General features: G+C 32.1%; 1 protein-coding gene across 1 annotated transcript; it reads right to left on the reverse strand.

The window, feature by feature from the left end:
- Positions 1 to 2,868: 2,868 nt before the first annotated feature.
- LOC111630812 (60S acidic ribosomal protein P0-like) lies at positions 2,869 to 14,340 on the reverse strand. The gene is made up of 8 exons (XM_023374968.1): positions 14,270 to 14,340; positions 8,469 to 8,560; positions 7,545 to 7,720; positions 6,038 to 6,125; positions 5,672 to 5,818; positions 3,653 to 3,761; positions 3,145 to 3,362; positions 2,869 to 3,069 (listed from the first exon to the last, which is right to left on the reverse strand). The coding sequence occupies exons 2-8, from the start codon at positions 8,520 to 8,522 to the stop codon at positions 2,908 to 2,910; spliced, it is 954 nt and encodes a 317-aa protein (XP_023230736.1). The 5' UTR covers positions 8,523 to 8,560; positions 14,270 to 14,340; the 3' UTR covers positions 2,869 to 2,907.
- Positions 14,341 to 20,348: the final 6,008 nt, after the last annotated feature.

Raw genomic sequence — 20,348 nt, forward strand, 5'->3', positions numbered from 1 at the left:
AGTATTTAAAACTTAATAAATGGTAAGCAAAGACATTATTAAAATATCAGATAAACATATAAAAAATAAGTGTCAAGAGAGAATTTTGTGAGATTGTACGGTAAGAATGCATGGCGTTCACTCCCGTTTCGCCATTATTGAGCAGTTTTATTTACGGAATAAATATGATTCGATACTACTAGTATACTTTCCACCAACTAACACACGGACGATAGAAGCGATCTTTATCACGTGACACAATGACTGCTTCGATCTTTCAGATCGATCCATTGAAACGAAAAGTATATTTACCCATGGAAATACTTGACTATTTTTAGAAGATAAATCATATAGTGGATGCAAAATACGAGATAGTGTTAAACGTAATTTTGAAGGTAAAAAACGAACAATGTTTTACATTAATTAATTAATTTTGGCAAACGTTTGCATTTTTGAGGTGAAAAAGAACCTCTAAGAAAAGGTCTTCATCAGACTGTTGTTGGATCTCGAAGGTGTGAAGACGCCTTTATTTTTGATATTTCTTCTACAATGATGTCGTCCCAATAAGTTATATATTTATATTTGTATTAATCACGTAATTCGTATAGTTTTAAAACTGCATTCTGATCGATTCCAATAATATATTGCATTCATTTTTTAGATTTAAGTTATGGATAACATTTTCCAATTGTAAAGTTTCTCACGGGACATATTCCTACGCATGCAGCTTTGTGTACTTATTCATAACCAAGTACGCAACGATAAAAAAGTTCCTGTCCTGTGAAAAATTTTGGAAATGGAAAATTTAATCGTTAAAAGTTACATTCATTTTATGAAATATTACATCAAAGTATTTCATTTCAAAATATTTCTCATATACTTAGCATGATATTATTTTGGCTTGACCACATTTTTTTCAAGATTGGGTTTCTTTATATCGCTTTATTATGCATAAAAATATCGAACATATGTTTTTGATTGATTTTTTTTAAACATATGTAGTGTCTTAGATACTGGACACCGTTGTTAGTTTCCTCCAACGCTGTCAGATTACTTGAAGCCGAAGTTCCGCTCATTCGATCAAAATTTCTGCTTATTTTCGCTGTTTCCGTAGCACTCATAATTTTTACAGGGACTGGTTGCTAACCCGACGACCAACCTTCCTCCTTTTGCACCCGGGCTCAAACAGTTAAGAGTACAGAACCCAAAGAACAAAATTGGCAAGAATATGTGTAACGACTTCAAGAATTATTTTCAATCGTCAGTTATATATTTAAAGACATACGTGTAAAATTGGTAAATTGAGAATACAAGTAAAATGTGTACAATATTGACGAAAGTATACAGAATAAAGTAAATAAATGCGTTTATAAAACATTTGTTTTAGTCTTCGGTATCACAGTTCACTGCATTGAGAAGGTACTTCCAAGCTGCTGATAAACAAGCTACATCTTTATGATTTATGCTTATACAGTACAGTAGAACCTCGATTATCCGCCCCCGATCAACCGACCGTCCTAGTCGTCAAATTTCAAATGTCCGCTAGTGATGTGGCGCTACAATAGCGACGATTATTATTATAAAAAATTTTTGTTAGGCTTAACATCGATGAAAATTCAACGCAAAATAGGTTAATAGTTAGTATACTAATTACATGGGATATAATAATATACTACACTAATAATGGAATTTTTCATACTTTTCGGTTATCCGACCAACCCGAGTCCCCAATTAGGGCGAATAATCGAGGTTCTACTGTATATGTATATTTTTCAAGAGTTTTACCTGTTTGTTGATCACTTATTTTTTAAAAGCTTAGTTTCGTTAAAGTTAGGTATATTGTCTGGGATGGTGGCTTTTGTAGCTAAGGCTGCTGTTCTTTTGCCGTTACGTTGGTCATATTGATGTTCTTTAAGTCTAGTGGGAAAATTTCTTGAAGCGTATCCTATGTATTTGCTTGTTTTCTTTTCCAGGCCTCCGGTATCTCGTATACCCCATGGGCCGTGTCAAGATCTATTGGGTCTTTGTCCTTACGTAATTGTAGATAATTTTGTTGCGCCTATATGCAATATTTTTGCTCGACCTAATGGTTTTTCTATAGGTGTTATAATTTGTCACAGGGGTGATTAAGGATGGCGTTTAGATTTCTTGCGAGCTCTGGTGTTTTAAGTGTTAACCACTAAACTAATAGTACCAATGCCCTATGCCAAATTGTTAATCTTTATCATATTACGCGATGCCAATACACACAATAGGAATTTTTTTGGTTTTTGGATTCAGGTCTCAAAACGAAGATTGCAAAAAGTCCAGGATCAAATTTGACACGATTCCAGTACTTTCCCTTATGTATACATAACAGCAAGGAAGATAAAATTACCGAAACGACTTTAAACGAATGGCATTTTTACTGCATTAAAATATTAACTTTTATTAGTACATTTTCAATTATTGAATTAATGCATTACCATCAAGGGACGGTTGGTTGTGCTACATGTGGCGTTTGAATGTGTAACACCTAATAGAACCAGTTTCCTAGTCCTCCAGGAAGGCAATCGTCCATGTATTATTTACCTTCTATCATTCTCGTAAAAGCCTCCAGTTTGACTTATCAGTACTTCCCCAAAAGGCTTCAGTGGGGAAGTACTGATGTCAAAAGAATTGCAAGGGTTAGATGTATTTTACTTGTATTGATATTCTAAAATGTTTTATATTTATAATTTAGTTCTTATATTAAATTTTGAAAGTAATAAATTAATTTTTTTTAAATTCTATGATTGAACTAAGAAAACTTTACTGTTTTTATCCTCAACTAATTTTTTCTTATTACAAGTTGACAAATCTTCCATTGAAGTATTGTGTGTATCTATCTATGTAACAAATTACACAAAAATCATTTAAACACTTTTATTTCATCTTAATGAAACTGATTTAATCAAATAAGCCAAAGCCCATATCTTCATCAGATTCACTTTCTTCTTCCACTTTCTTTTCCTCTGGTTTTGCTTCCTCCTCAGCTTCAGCTACCGCACCTGCACTGGTTGCGGCAGCGACTGCTGCAAATTTGCTCGGATCTTTCAAAAACTCCTTTGCCTGCAATTTATCATATTATTACACAAAAAATCTTACTTGATTATTCTCATTTACAATTAAAAGTTATTAACATACCATTTCTGCTTCTTTGAATGTGATATCTGTCTCAACAGCAATGGCAATTAGATTGCGGAGACCGTTGACAATGGAATGTGGTACAGAAGCCAAAGTGGGATAACCAATTGCAAGAGAAACGGCGGCCACGTTTCTGACACCATCAATAAATTTTGCTCGAAGATCTTCACTTGTTATGTCTAATATTTCTGGACTGAACACAGTTCCAGAATCATATACTAAAAAAATTTACATTAATTAATAAAAATTAGACATTATAATAATAGTTAAAATGTAGCTTGTATGGTCTCTCTTCCCAATCACAGTGATTTGGGAAGCTAATGGAATATACACACTTTCTGCCCTCGCCAATCTGTAAAACAGAATGGGGACAGGTTTAATTTTCAACACCGTGGCATGGGAACACACTGCATAAAGAGCAGCTCCAGCGCCACAAAAGGTAAATGAACGAGTTCAATTTAACCTTAGGTGTTGGTAAAATTAATTAATTAAAAATACTAAAATTTACCTTGTCTAATTTTCAAACCATAGGTGAAAGGTGATACATTCAACATGTTCAATAATGTTGCTTCAGATGCACCTACTTTATCTTCCTTTTTAATTAAATGAATTTCATTCTATTTGAAAAAAAGAGTAAAATAATTAAGACACTGAATATAAGGTACATTAATTAAAAATATTTTGTTATTCAATTAATACTTAACTCTTGACTACTGTAGTATACTGATATAATGTGGTCTGTGGGGCAAAATTTCATAAACACCTCATATCGTAACTTATGACAAAATTAATCATAAGTTGCCAGATGAAAAGTCTCATATTCACAAAGCACATAGCAAGCTATGATATTGTAAAAAGCCTCATAATTACTACCTCTAAGAGCTCGAAGTCTGTGTACTGATGGTTGAGTGTTTGGTTCTATTGATAGATAAATCAATTTGATCAGTTTTTTTATTATTTCTTCTACACTTTTATGATTTGAAACTTCTAAGATGTTATCAAATGACAATAAAAATTTACAGAATTCTTCACTGTGGAATTAAAACTGTTTATAGAATGTCGCCCAAAAAATCTTATTCATTATAATTTAATATTATCTTCTTTTAGCCAGAAAACTATTAGTTTGTCAATTTATTTCAAACTTCTTCAATATTACTACCAGTTTCAATTTCTGGTAGATTTAGTTCTACACCTAGATCAGTTAAATTTTTAGGTATCATATATTATACATATAAGTAATTAATTCTAAAGAAATAAAATTCTAAAAGAAATGTATTCCTATTAGCTCTATTAAAACTGAAGCAGTCACTAGTGATGTCATAAGAGACACACGCGTTAACAATTCCTTCTGTTTTATCGTAAGTGCTGCGATGTGTTCTGTGAATATAAAATATTTAGTTTCTCATAACTTTACAATATTGAGAGAGAGATACTATGTCATATCTTAAAGAGACATTTATGAATCTGAACCTTGGTCTGTAAATCAGCATGAACCATGCTGTATTGAATGTACAGTAGAGCGTCGATTTTCCGAAAGTCAATCATCCGAAAGAATTCCACTCGGCAAATTTAAATTTTCGCCAGTGCTGTGGTGCTTCAATCTTTGGCTATGTCTTGGGCTACTCAAATATTTTACGTTTTTGATACTAAATTAACATCTGAAGTATAAATTTTTAACAATACAATAGTCTTTGTTAGGCTTAACATCGACGAAAATTCAACGCAAAGCGACACGAAACGGAGAAAAATTTCAATATCGGATACGTTAAATTATTTTTTCGTACATAAATCGGTTATCCGAAATATCAGTTATACGAACAACCCCCAGTCCCCAATTGATTCGGAAAATCGACGTTCTACTGTATATATATTTTGCTATAGGGTAGATAAAATGTAAATTTTTAGTTTCCAAAAATAAAGATTTCAACCAAATCTGAAACTTGAAATTGGGGGCTGACCATTGACCGATTATGAGAAATTTTTGTATCATATTGGATGTAGTGTATTAAAAATTTAACATTTTTCTGTCCACAGAATGATTTAGTTACATCTAAATGATACACAACTTCATATAGACAAAACTTATTCTTAATCAAATTAATTACCTATGCTTCCATGGCATCCTCATGCTACATGCTATCTATCTGTGTAAAAATTTTCCCCACTTATCACACAAGTCCCCAAAAAACTGCTGCCTTAAGCATGATCACATACATTATGTGCAGCCATGTTAAATTTTTGTTGATGTTAAGCCCAACAATAATTTTTCAAAGTAATAATCATGGCTACTGTATCATTAAAAATTATTTTTTATTTTGCACAAACAAAATAAATATATTGAAAATTATAAAAACAAAAAAAATTATATTTTGAACTGAAAATGTGTTAAATAACTACCATTTCAATCACTGGAATTCAAATCAGAATTACACAATCCCAAACTCAAGTGTAATTCAGAAATGAGCAAATTCCAGTAACAAGATAAAAAAAAGTGTGATATTTATAAAACTAAAAATTTATTCCTTACCAGAATTTCAATAGTTCCTTTTGAGATCTTTGTAGGTATCTGCAATGCCTGGAAAAATGATGTTTTTTCTGGTCCAAGACCAGTATTTTGTGGCTGCAGGATTACATCACAAGGAGCAATAGCTCCAGCTCTTGCAGGTGCTTTCACCTAGAAAATATAAACCATATTTTAAATTATTCTTAAAATATAATTTAAACTATTTAAATGAAACTATAAAAAATCATTTAATAATTAAATTCAACCTCCAAAATTGAGTAAACAATATGAAGAAAATTTATAATTTAATATTTATGCATTTTCAAATACTAGAACTTCATAATTCATTGTTTCAATAGATTACTGTGTACTCTTATATCATTTACTAACCTTATTTTCCATTATCTTATCTCTAATTTCCACCAAATCTTCTTTAGTGAACACAAATCCAACATTGCCTCTTATATGAGGCAACATTCTAATTAAAAAGGAAAAGATTTATTGTTAGTAAACTAAATCTTTTAAAAATAATTCAACATATAAATTGGTAAATATTCAGACAGCCAATTGGCATTTTTCTGTCAACTTTAATTACCTATGTCAGTGGGTTCCACCATTTCTGGTTCTGACAAACAGTAAAAAAATCAAGTATATATGATCATCATTATTCCATAGAAAACAAATTTCAGTGAATATCCCTCATTTCTTTTAGTTTAAATCTAATAGCATCAATAGCCCATATATAGAAATGAGCAATTATTTATTGTGACATCATCACAATGCTGGGCTGCAATTTTTAATATACAGGGTGATTCAAAGACAGAAATTTAAAAAAAAAATTAATAACTCACAAACTATTTACAGTAAGATGATGTGGTTTTCATAGAAATGCTTAGAAACTGGATTTTTTTTGTGTAATAAAAATTTTAGTACCAAACTAGTTATATTTCTTTATTTCTTGCCATAGATGGCCCTTGATAAGATTACATAATTTCTGAAGTTATTAGAGCTTACACTAAAAGAATAAAAAGAAAAAAATGTTCTAACAAATTTACAAATGATTTCAGTGCCATATATGGCAAGAAATATCACTATTTTGGTACTAAAATTTTTATGACACCTAAAAAATCCTGCTTCTTTCTAAGCATTTTTCTGAAAACCACATCATCTTACTGTAAATAGTTTGTGAGTTATTAATTTTTTAAAATTTCTGTGACTTTTGAATTACCCTGTATTTTTAATGTAAAATATATGCTCTCCACCTTAAATTAGTAGTGTCTTGCCCCCCTGTACACAATACTTTTCTTTTCACAAGTTGTGCTGGTCATCTAACTACTTTCAGGGGGAAATTTTTGAAGTGAAATAACAAGGCTTTCAGTCTGCATCAGAAGTTTGTATATAGTTAATTGGGGTCACCCCTCCCTAAGCTTTTCGTATCTGGTCTCGATGTTCATCTATCTAACTACATTAAGGAAAGACAGACAGACAAACGACAGTGGGAATATAGGTCTACAATTTTTTTTTTTTCAAATTGCAGCCAAATAATCCTGAAGTTAAAATTTTTTGATTTATCCAGTCCTAAGATATAATGCCAAATGGATAAGATAACACAGAATTTTGTAATAATTTTTTTTTTTACTTTTTTGGCTCATGGGAGTGTCAACAAATGTTAAAAGCTAGAAGAGATCAAAATTGATCATCATACTTTCCTGTTATATTCTATAATGGGAAAGTAAAAACATATGATGATAATTGATATGTAATTGCAATTTTAATGCAAATAAACTAACAGAAACTGGAAGTTTTAATTTTGAGCAATTCTAACAAAATTTAATGAAAAGCAATGAAAATTTTGGGATATTCACAAGACACACAAACACAAATGCACTTTACTTACTTTTCTAAAGCAGGACTGTTATCCAGATGTCCACGTATTGCTTTCCTTATCATTGTATTCTTACCCATCAACAAAACGGCATGTTTTCTGAGGGAGTGACGAATGTGTTGCATCTGTTTTGATCCAACATTATCAACTCCCACAATAAAGCATTTTGGGTAATCATCAAGAAGTTGCTATAAAGAAACAGGATTATGGATTATATCAATTTACTTTGATTTTCTTAATTAAAAGTTGAAATTTTTAATGAAATTATTTGCAATCAATCAATATATTTACTGCTATGATATGGTAACAAATTTTAGACAAGTTCTAAACATAGCCTAATCATCTACAGCATCATTTAACTTTATAAATGTAGCAAGGAGTAGGTGCATACTTATTTAAAAATACTAGAACTAACTCATTTAATGAAACAATTCTCAATTCTAGTGCTTTTAAATTCATAATTCATTAATGTGAATATTTTATCACAAACTGGCAATTTTTAATCTACCTCACAATTTACACAACTATACAGTATTTTGCCCATTCACATAGCAGTTTTTGGGAAAAATATTGCTTCAGTGTCATATTCTTTGGATCTAGCTCTCTATTTGATTATTTCCTTTCTCAAGCAAGCTGGTATAGGAAATAAAATATCTGCACAACATATTCTTAGTTGTATAGTAATACTAATATATAATAAGAATACAAATTTTTTGTGTTATGCATAAGTCAATATAGTTCTAGATTAACACTTAAATTAGAAGAATTAGCATATGGTATTTATTATACAGAAAACTACAACACAATTTTAGGCTATTAATTCAATCAGAAAAATTGTTCCTCTACAATCCAACTTACATATAAGCCTCCAGAAATTCTTAAACATTAACTATTTTACACATTTATATAAAAATAATGTATATTTTCAATACTTACAATAAGTTTCATAAAATATGCACTTTTCCATGCTGCACGGTCCTCCCTGCCCATCTTGTGATCCAAGGATTACTATAACAGTATTTTAAGGACTAGAAAAGTAAATAAATAATTAATTAATTACCAACCAATCATTTATTAAAATCCTTTGCTTTTATATTAACAAAAGAAAATAAATTTTATTCTAAAACTGAACACAAAGATGCTGACCACCAAAAGCAAACATTATTATTGCTGTTCATCGGGTTGAAGTATCTACCATTGTTAATAATGACTTTATAACCTAGTTCAAAAGAATGGGTAATCATTTTATATAAGCCAACATACCAATTATTGTTCCTTAGACTGCTGTTAACATGACAATATCAATAAGTAATGATAATTTATTTTTAATTGCCATCACATATTTGTTTACTGACAATAAGCAAGCAAAAATGAAAATCTGATCTACTACCAATAAACTGATTTTTTTAAAATAATCATTTCAAAAAACTTTCCCAATTTTTGCAAAACCACCTGCAACCAGTGACTCTCTATGAGCCTTCTTGTATTATATACTTTCTCCTCAATTTTGTTTTTGTCAATTTCTACTAGATGTTAGTCTTCTTACTTTTCCGACATTTTGCACATGACAGCATGCATACATCCTGGCAATAACTAACAGTTTGAAACTATGCTGATGGAAGTGATCATGCTCAAATTCTTATACAGCTTATTTGTATGAAACCAGAAGTAAAAACCACATAATTCTTTTATCCCATATTTTGCAGCTTCAAACTAAGCTCTTTACTCATATACATATTAACTAACTAGCTTCCCACAACTCTGTTACTTTTCGGACAAGTCCACAGACCAGTGCTGATCTGTTTAGTTATTACCGGCTGTGACAATACTGCATTTAAAATTTCACAATTTTACAGGTTACATTAATTTTTATTTAGACTATATACAGAACTATTTAAAACATCTTTAAAGAAGCTGTTATTCTATTATTTCCAATTATTTTTATTGTTTAAACATCTAGTGCTAGGTTGGACCAATTATTGAAATCGGGTCTTGAAATTTACTTGAAAACAGTTCACAAACCCTTTTTAAAATGATTACAACCATATTTTGTTGTATTTTCCTACCACTTCAGTCTAAAAGTTAAAATTTAGTCAAACTCCATTTTATAATTATTTCATTTCACACACTGGTCTGCAACAGATTGGAATGAGAAAACCTGGTCAGTGAACACTAATGTGAGAAGCACTGCTCTAACATATGTTAGATCTATTGTTTTAAATAAAATATTTAGTTTCCAAACAGAAAAGTCAGTAGTCTATATGGAATTGGTTATACATCTTATGTATAACACATAATTTACATAAGACATAACTTTAAATTTCAAAACAAAACAATTAGTTTTATATATATCTGTAAAACAGTATATATGAGATGCAGTCAAAAAATCCCAGGACTGGTGACATGATGCTGCAGTCATGTGCTAAATGCGTACAAACTACGATGCATAATAGACATCTTTATTTAGCTTTCCACCAATTTCATGGCATTATCTATGTACTTTTTGTTTCTTGCTATTCATATTAAATCCATGTTCTTGTCAACTTGCAATTTTCACTGCCTTGTAAAATGAATTCTTTTAAGGAACAGCATGTGTGTGAAATTTTGTTTCAAATCTGACAACACTGCAACAGAAAAGAAAGTGATTACAGGAGACAAAACATGGATTTACAGCTATTACCACTGAAATCAAACAACACATACCAAGTGAGGTGCAATCTCCAGAGCATGCTCATTGTTTTTTTTGATAGGGAGAAAATTATTCTTCCGAGAATTTTTTCCACAAGGCCAAAATGTAAATCAAAAATTTTATATGGACATTTTGAGGCACTTAGTTGTATTCTTCAATTTATATATGATATTTTCATTTGCTTAAATTTGTCTAAGGGTTTCAAAAATTTAATCTTTTAACTTGATTGCTTGTTGTTCTCCCTTTAATGTTTTAATGTAATAACTTTTTAATTTAATCTACAAAAAATAAAACATAGCAAGTCTTTCAGATTCATTTACAGCACTATACCAATAACAGTGAAACTTAATTTACAGTATAAGAAAGCCAAAATAAGAAGCTAGGACAAGGAAGAAATATTGTACAATCAGTTCTCATTAAAGAAAACAGGACAAAAGGCACAAAACATCAAAAAGTTCAATACTCTAAAATCCAAGAGCAAATACATGAGAACACATAATAAAATCTCAAATGACAATGTTTGCATTTTAAAATTTTAACTGTACAGGAATGTCTCCAATTCTCAAACTGTTATACTACGTTCGCACACAATCCATGACTCACTTCAATCTTGATTGTAACTGTTGCCAGTCGAACTGTTCACATAGACAGTCTGCTTGAGAACATAGCTATTATATACAATGATAAAACTGATATAACTATGTGGTAAGCCATGAACACCAACAAACAAAATGGAAGTTTTGATTAGAAATAAATACTTTTTCTTGCCATATATCTAATAATAGACAGATGTCATTGTCTCTCCAAACATTTTTTATTTCTTTGTTGATAGCCCAACACGTGTTCCACAACCATCTTGTATTTTCTCACATGTGTGAGATTATGGGATCTCTTATGAACGGATCCAGTTTCAAGAACTCTCTTGAGTCGATCACAATTGAACCTGGTTTCAGTCAAGAGGTTGCACCACCACAATTGCCGACTTTTATCACAATCTAGATTGAAATGCTTGGTGTGAACGGGGTATAGAGCTAATGGAAGGAACAGCAAAACCAGATTGAGGCACCTCTAGCGGTGACACCTGGTAACAGAATTGGGGCTACAAAGGCAGTACCAGTATTGTTCCACCGAGTACTATTCATGAAATACTAATACCTTTCCTTTTAAAACATTCATTTTTATTTTATATTTCTATATTTTTGTACTTTACTTTGGCAGTAAATAGATGTTTTTATTGCTTCCTCATTCAAGTACAGCAGTTGAATGTATTTTTTGCAATTAAATTTAATAAAAACTAAACTACAAAATCAAGTTCATACCGATACATGTGAAACAATGTTATTAGCAAAGGCATCAACGATAAAATGTTACACTTGGAAACCATCATCTGCTTCAACCATAAAAAACATTCTAGTGAGGAAGATTCTGATGATGATCTTACCAGTGATTTTTCAATGTGATAATTTTGAAGTTTGGTACTTCATGTTCATTACTTTTGTTTCAACATTTCGTTCATTTGATTGTTGTTGAGGAATAATAGCACTCTTGCAATAGCCTATATGAATTTTGTATGTTACATGTAACACTAAATATATTTTAATTATATATATATATATAGCAGTTTACGATCAAAGTACAGTTGACCCTCCTATAACACTTGATTATTCCGTTTTATATGAATTCCATGTTATACGAGCCACTTAGATTTTGCAAATACGTGGGCCATTCACAGTCCGGCACATGTATTTGTAAAATCTAAGTGACTCGTACAACATGGAATTCTTATAAAACGGAATAATCAACAGTGTTATAGGGGAGGTCGACTGTAATGCCAATACAGTCACTAGTGTTGCCATCTTTTCAAAATTGCTGACCCAGGTGGCAGGTGAGGTTTGTTCAAACAGAGTTCCTGATGTATGCGCAATGTCATTTTACAATGCGAGAATAACATGCACGCTGGTTCTAAATCAGTTAAAGTGAAGGACTAGGGACTTGACTAAATTAAGAAAGAACAGACACAGATGACTTAATTCTATTGACTATTAGAGACGTGTATGATCGTATATGAAAAGAAAAGAAAAGAAAAAAAAACCTGACATGCTGCGTGTCACACGTCGGCATAAACAGACTAACATGGCAGAATCGCAGATGAGTTTCAGTGAGTAAGAGAGTTCTTTCGCTGTTAAAATAGTATAAATTTGTATTGTAAAAATATTTGCAAGAACTTTGTTTCATCATAATTTCTACAAAATTCCCGGACAAAATTTATAGTTCACGTGGACAGTGAGTCAATTCCTGGACTGTCCAGGTGAAAACCAGACAGGTGGTAACACTAAGAGTCACTTCTCGACTTATGATGGGATTTGGTTCTGCAACTTCGGACGTAAGTTGAGGTGGTCGTAATTTGAGAAGTGACTGTAGATCATAAGGACTGAGCAGTATTAATATTCTGATATTTATTATACTCTTAATTTTGTACAATTAAAGGGTGGTATGAAAGAAGTAAACTATATATTCATTGCATGATAAATAATGAAATTTGTAACTAACCATATATATAAAGGAGCTTCAATAAGGACCATAGCAGTAACTAATAGTATTGTATTAACAGGGAAAACTTTTACCTTCATTTCCTCAAAATACTAATTTTGCTTCTTATTCCTTCCTTCCACAGATCTCTCAAACTCAAATATCACATCATATGCCAATTAATATCGGTCAGATTAACAAAATAATATATATAAAAAAAAAAAAAAATTTACTAAATTTAAAATAGAGCCAACTAAGATTTTATAACAGGAGATTGGAGATTGGTTAGAATGCAATAAATCTTCATTATGTAATTAACCTCAGTAATTAAATTGCAGCCAGCCATTTCTTTCTTCCCAGGGTATTGTTCATTCGGGAATGAATAAAACTTTGTACCTGGCGGCACAGTAATATAGGTAACACTACAATTGACCACACAACAGTTATTTTTTGAAGTTTTGTGTGGCAGAAAGCTGTAGTTCATTATCACAGGAAAAAAATAAGCACTGTGTTTCAGTACATATCCAACCCAAAGATGCATGTGTTTTCCTGAAGCAGTTTTCTTTGCCAGAGTACAGGTGACACTCAACTCAGTTCCACTAGCTCTATTAGAGCAAAACCATATTCTAAAGGCTGTTATACACGTTACGGAAGTCCTTTGAGGATTAACCGTAATTTTTGTTTCTATCTATCCACCTTTAAATAAAAATAATTCTTTATACGTTGGGAAATATTTTAATAAGTTTTGTAAATTACTATGTTCGATCCAGCCAGTTATATCCAATTTTTTTTCGTCTTTTAAGTACCATCCTTTGAGGATTTCCGTAACGTGTATAACAGCCTTAAGACCACCATGTTGTACAGGGATTTCCCAGATTCTCGAACCTTGTACAGTACAAGGGATACTTGTATATTACTGTGTTTTAACAGAAGATTTTAAGACAATAGAACAGACCAAACTTTGATCATTTATAAAAACTTTCTAGGCCATTTGTATATTTATATACCAAAACTAATACCTTACATTAAAAAAAATTGAAATAAAAGAATGCTTATTTCTCAGTGATACCAACTCAATAGTGTTTTCAGCAATTTCTAGTATTCTTAATTTACAAAAAGTGTGACAAATAATTCTTTTATTTAATTGTTTGCTATATGAACAAAGATCTGTGTGATTCACCAATGTATCTTATTGTTGAACATGCTGAAACACATTTACTATAAAGAAAACAATCAATTTGATTTTATATAAATAATTATATAACTTATACACATTGATAACAATAAAATACCATTTTCAAATTAATTAAGAAACGAATATAATAATAATGTATCAACACAATAAGAACGTAACAATGGAAAATTTGATTCAAAAAATATTCTATATTTACAAAAATAAAATAACTCAATAATCAGATAAAACATAAGATTTACATGCAGACATGTTACATTAATTAAATAACACAAGAAAAAATAAACGTATAAAGAGATGGAAACGGATATAATCAGGAATACAAACCTAAACGTGCGTACAGCAACGAGAAGTATTCACAAATGACGTCGGAACTTCACGTTGCCAGATTCTACACACAAAGACGTTTCTAAAAAATTATTCGCCCAAAATACTTCAATCCCAAATATAATTTATATTAAAATGGTTAAAAGAAGCTGTAGTTTTAAAACAATCTTAAGATTATGAATTAATTCAAATTTAAAATTAAGGAAAAATTTAGAATGATAGAATTTATTTCCAAAAAGCAATTGTAAATATTTTGAATTAAAAAAAAAAACTCCACACTGTAGTCGTTTAGATACTTTTTGAAAACTCTTTCCGCTCTGTTGTTATTTAATAGGGCCTCTTTTAGTAAGCCCATTATGGTTTCGGCCAAACCCACAATGGGGCGGCCGGGTGGTGAGGGACGGGACCTTTTTCAGTTTAGAAAAGATGCCAAATGTCCTTTATTTCAAAAATAAAAAGAAATTTCCAGCTAATGAATATATATATATCTTCCATTAATTTAGAAAACAAGCAAGGCTTTATAAAATTCTGCTGGAATTAAAATTTCCGTCATTGAATTTGAATGTGAACTATTTTGAAACACGGATATGCATATGCGGTATAAGTTGGAGCGTTAATTTAACATTTGGCATTATAACTTAAAAAAGTTGGCAACATGTTTACTGCCCATTGGTCACTTTGTTTTCCATCCCAGTCTCTTTTTAGATGTGTTTCGTTCGTTCTAAAGCGTTTAATGTGTCTGGCTGTTTATAACATTCACTCTTTTAACTTGTGACTTTTTTGTTAAATCGTTATATATATACTTTTTGTGCTCATCACATCACATTTTATTAAGTGCTGTTCTACCTATAGATTAATTATGGAACCAACAAGAAATAAGATGAAACCATTATGCTCATGTAACAAAAGTTGGAATAAACATCGTGAATGGTTGGTGGCAACTACTAATCCACAAGAGTTAAAGTGTCAAAGTGTTTTCAAAATTGGATATATGAGTGCAATAAGATTTTATGCTGTATTATTGCTACATACTGCATAAAAATTCAGATTATCATAAGAATAAAAGCAGTGTGTTATCTTACAGTTTTTTTTTAAGTTACGAGTATCACTGATGTATAAACATTACTCATCAATTTTTATATCAGAATATGAACTTTAGTTTATACCTATGAGGCCATCCATAAATGATGTCACTCTAAAATTCAACAATTTAAGCTCCCTTTTCCCCTTCCCTCCCGTGTCATTTATTGTCACATTATGACATTATGTACAAATAATGTCACATTGTTTTTCACCCCTGACAAAGCTTTTGCATTATTACAATACATTTCATCAATTAATTCATTTCTGCTTTTTTGTGCACATTCAATTTATTCTACGAGAAATACTGGTAAAGCAATTATTTGGAATCTTTTTCACTTGCTGTAAAAAAATTTTTATCTATATAATTAACAAAAATTCATTTGAATACAAGTAAACGAATCATTACAAGAATTTGAATTTAAATTTTAATGGCGAAGATAAGTGAAAAGTATATTGTTACCAGAGCCTCTTCAGCCATCGGTCTTATCGACCGATGTTACCGCTTCCCGGGACGTGGACCCAGAGGTTGGATTTTGGGAAGCGTGTTCGTGTTGTGAAACGGTGTTGTTTATAATGCACGTGAATGGAATGGTTGGTGATTGGATGCGACGAATGTGTCGTTGTTTGAACTGTGTGTTTCAGCGTGAGGGATGTTGTTGTTTATGTGCGTGGATGTGAATTACTAAACTAATGTGAGTACGACAAGGGGGAAAAAAATAAAAACCCCTTGTCTTCTTACATCTAGATTAGTAAATTAAATTTAAGGTTTTAGTTTGAATGTTAGTATGACAAGAGGAAAAAAAAATAAAAAACCTCTTGCCTTCTTATCCTACGTTAGTAAATTGAAACTAAAACCTTAAATTTAAATGTTGTTAGTATGACAAGAGGAAAAAACAAACGAAAAAAACCTCTTGCCTTCTTATCCTACGTTAGTAAATTGAAACTAAAACCTTAAATTTAAATGTTGTTAGTATGACAAGAGGAAAAAACAAACGAAAAAAACCTCTTGCCTTCTTATCCTACGTTAGTAAATTGAAACTAAAACCTTAAATTTAAATGTTGTTAGTATGACAAGAGGAAAAAACAAACGAAAAAAACCTCTTGCCTTCTTATCCTAGGTTAGTAATATCCTTCAGAAATAGCAAAGGAAAAAGTCGTTCGCATCTCTTACGAAGCGACGCTTTTTCCTTTCCATCTTTGCCCACACCGAACGAGAGGATCCCACTCGTTGGAAAAGGGAGGAATGATTGAAACATTCTCCCCTCCCAGTGCAGCAAAGATGATGTCGTCAACAAGGAGACATTTCACCTTTCGGAACATGTTCGAATGACGAAATGCCTCCTCTCCGTTCAACGCGAAACAGAGAATGCTGTCGACATCCGCTATTCCCGAAGGCGATCCCGTGAAGGAAGAACCCTTTCCGCAATCGATGGAAGAGAGTTCCTCTCCCCGCTTAAAGGGGGAAAAGACCCTCTCTTCATCGATTGCGGAAGGAGAACGCCCTTCACACTTCTTCGTCTTCTCGGGCTGCAGCCAACGCCAAAACCGCCAGCTCTTCATTCTGTAAAGAAACAATATATATATATTAATGGGTCTCGGATATACTTAACGCAGAAAAAGTACAAGATAATACGACAGAGCTAGCGTTAGATCCTACCGGAAATTGCTAGAACGTTCGAACTGCATTTGCAGTAGAGACGACCGACCCGGAAAGAATAAACTCTCTTACGTGTAATTTGTATTTATTTGTACGACAGAAAAGTAAAGACACGCCGCACGTAGCCAAGTGCAAAAGGCACTCGATCTCGAGCCCAAGTCGTAATAAGTGTTTCGTCCTAGAGCAATTATCCTAACGTGCGTCACCTAAACGCAACGACGGCATTTAAGAGAGTTTCGTGCAAAGAAATTCCGTACGAGAGTCGACGAAAACACGTTTAAGTGACACAAAGCATTTGCAGAGGGTTACGTAAGTGTGGAACATGAACTGCACTCAGAAAAGACCGCATTGTGAAAAGAGACAAACAGCTTAAGGAAAAGAATTCATGTCCAGCCTGTATACATAACTCTTAAGTGTATTAAATGTGTTTTAAGTGTTACAGAGCTGCAGACAATTTAATTGTCGCAAAGTAAGCCATTGAAAAGCGTTGTAACTAATACATAGATTCAATAGAGAAGTCGGAGGTTAAAGGGCGAAATTTTTGACGTCCCGGATGTGTCGAAGGAACGTGTGATGCTTCAGAATACGGTCTCCGTTTATCCTTCGGTCCATCCGGTTTCGAGTGTATATATTTTAGTTAAAATTACGATACGCAATTCGTATTTAGAGTTAGTATTAACTAAGTTTTAATTGAATTTCTATAAATAAGATATTTGCAAATAATCCTTATTCTTTGATCGTGTTTATAAAATATAATCTAAATTAATTAATTACGAAAATAAACCAATGAACAAATACTTAATCCTTTGCGTCCGTCGTTTTCGGCGCTTCGGTCGCTTTCCAATGTGGCGGCTGGTTTAAAAGTCGAAAGACAGGCGTTTCGGATGGTAATTCAAACGAAAAACACAAGCGACGGCAGATTTAAACGCGAATATGCAAAGTCCGAGTCGGCCGATGTCGTCTCCGAGAGTTGGACTAAACGAAACGAAAATAAAATCTTACAACTAGCTAAATTCTAATTAAAATCTTACTTGGTGTAATGTCGGCGTCCACAAGTCTTCTTAAAACCACGTAAAAAAGGCAAAAAACACAGCAGAAACAAGAGCAAAGAGCGCACACGTCCGTCCGGCAAGCGAAAAACGTGCAAAGTGACGCAAAATCGTGTTGCAACAATACGCGTTTCCATAGAAACGGCAATTGTTGCGAGATTAGAAAGCTCGCAACGAATTCGAATGCGATTGACGTCACGGATTCTTTTTGAATTTTAAGGCTAAATATCTGCATTTTTCACGTTTCTATCCCCCGAGTGACGACGGATTGGGATCGAGAGACTCCCTACCACCCTCCGCCTTCGGTTTCCATTCTCCACAAGGGGTTAGAAGCGAGATTTTCTATAATCGAACGTCATCTTTACCTCGCCACCCCCAAAACTAGAAGAAATCCTCCCTCTCGTTCGTCCGGTATTTTCCGACCAAGTTTCCGATTGACCGACAGCGCAATTTTTACTGAATTTCGTAATATTTCGTTTATCCGACGCCATTTTAAGAGCGCTTACCTGACGTCATCGGTTATATTAAATATGCGTGTTATAGTTTAGTTACGTAAACGTTAATTAGTATATTAAATAAGCAAATTTTATGAATTCACCTGACCGATAGAAAATATCGTGTATGTATTTTACACGAAACAATCAAATATAGATCTTTCTATATTCAAACTGAGAAGAAGATCGTTCGTTTCAACAAATGTAACTGATTTTTATAAACAAAAATCTATCAATAGCAACGAGTTGCGTAACTTTCTCGGCTGTTGTGAGATTTTATTTAGAAAATAACTTCTATACTTTTAATTATAATAAATAAAACTGTGTGTGGCGCCATCTGTTATGAGATTTTGTTATATAAACTTTTCATATTTTTAATTATTATAAAAGCGCAAAAGGATTAATTTTGAGTAGAGAAACGAGTCTTATATATATAAATTACAAATGCTAGTAACGAGTAAAATCTTCATTAACCCCGACCCTCTTGAAATATCATACGTGACCCCGCTTTATATCCCTACCCTCTTGACTTTTAACCACCAAAGTTTAATAGCATCAATGCCTCTTATACACTAGCTATTTTGTCAAAGTTTATTTCTTAATCATTTCCTCACCCTGAGATATTAATAGAGGGAATGTGTGACTATCGGTCAAAATAATGAAATTTATGCAAGATTTTTACATTATTGAATTCAGGAAATCTTGAAACGAAAAAAATTAGGGTTTTTTTTTCTTTCGTGTATTTTTGGGGACGATATATCGGAACGGCCCAACCCCGAAAAATTCTTGGGGATTTTTTTGACCCGTCCGGATTCGATCTCGAGTTTTGTCAGAGCAGTAGGTTATTGCCTTGACCATTCGGCCGTTTCTAGGTTATGGTTGTACAATGGACTGATAATTTATTCACTTGAAACTTTTATTTGTAAGCTTCGAAATAGATCCTCAACTAGTTTTTCTTACGGTCAAAAATGAATGTATCAGATGAATATAATAAAACGTATTACTATATATGTATACGTATATACATACATACATACATTATTTATGCTTGTAAGAACATTATGGCTCTGCTCCGCACTATTTCACGGCATCCTCCAAGTGCCCCAATGTATGGGTGCCCCTACGCCTGTACATTGGGACACTTGGAGCTCAATTTAAAAGACTAAAATTCAGTTTCGTCACAGAATAAGTAATGAAAAATTCCGTGCTAGTGTTGCCACCTTTTTAAAATCACTGACCCGGACCAAGGACTTTAAACTACAAGGATAGCCAGATCCCGTATATTTGTTAGCGTGACCTTGGATCTATGTGACGTCACAGCAAGCCCTCTACTTCAACATGACAGATCTTTCAAATAACAAAATACGATAAAATATTAAATCATTTCTTAATTAATTATTAAATTACTACTAAATGTAAACTACTGTAGAATTTTCGGATTTAATAAGTGTACTGTACGTCAATAAATTTACAAGTCTTTTGTCTAATATTTATTTAACAAATTAATGAGCTATATTTTTTATTATGTGATTATCTTACTTAACTTTTTAATTTTTTTTCGACAATCACCATTTTCAGAAGGCATTCTTTTCAATATTTTATAGTTTTCTTGTTTAAGATTTCTATAATTAATTCTTATTATAGTTCTTAATTTACAAAAATCTTTTATTAAAGTAAAAGGTAAAACTGTTTCCACTGACTAATTCTGTACAACTCCGGGGCCTTTTTTATACGATTCATCGTGATATATTTCGAAATATTTATTCCATTCTATAATTTTTGCTAGCCATTCATCA

This window comes from Centruroides sculpturatus, unplaced genomic scaffold (genome assembly GCF_000671375.1).
Source record: "Centruroides sculpturatus isolate CEXI.00-Female unplaced genomic scaffold, Cexi_2.0 scaffold6, whole genome shotgun sequence".
NCBI lineage: Eukaryota > Metazoa > Arthropoda > Arachnida > Scorpiones > Buthidae > Centruroides > Centruroides sculpturatus.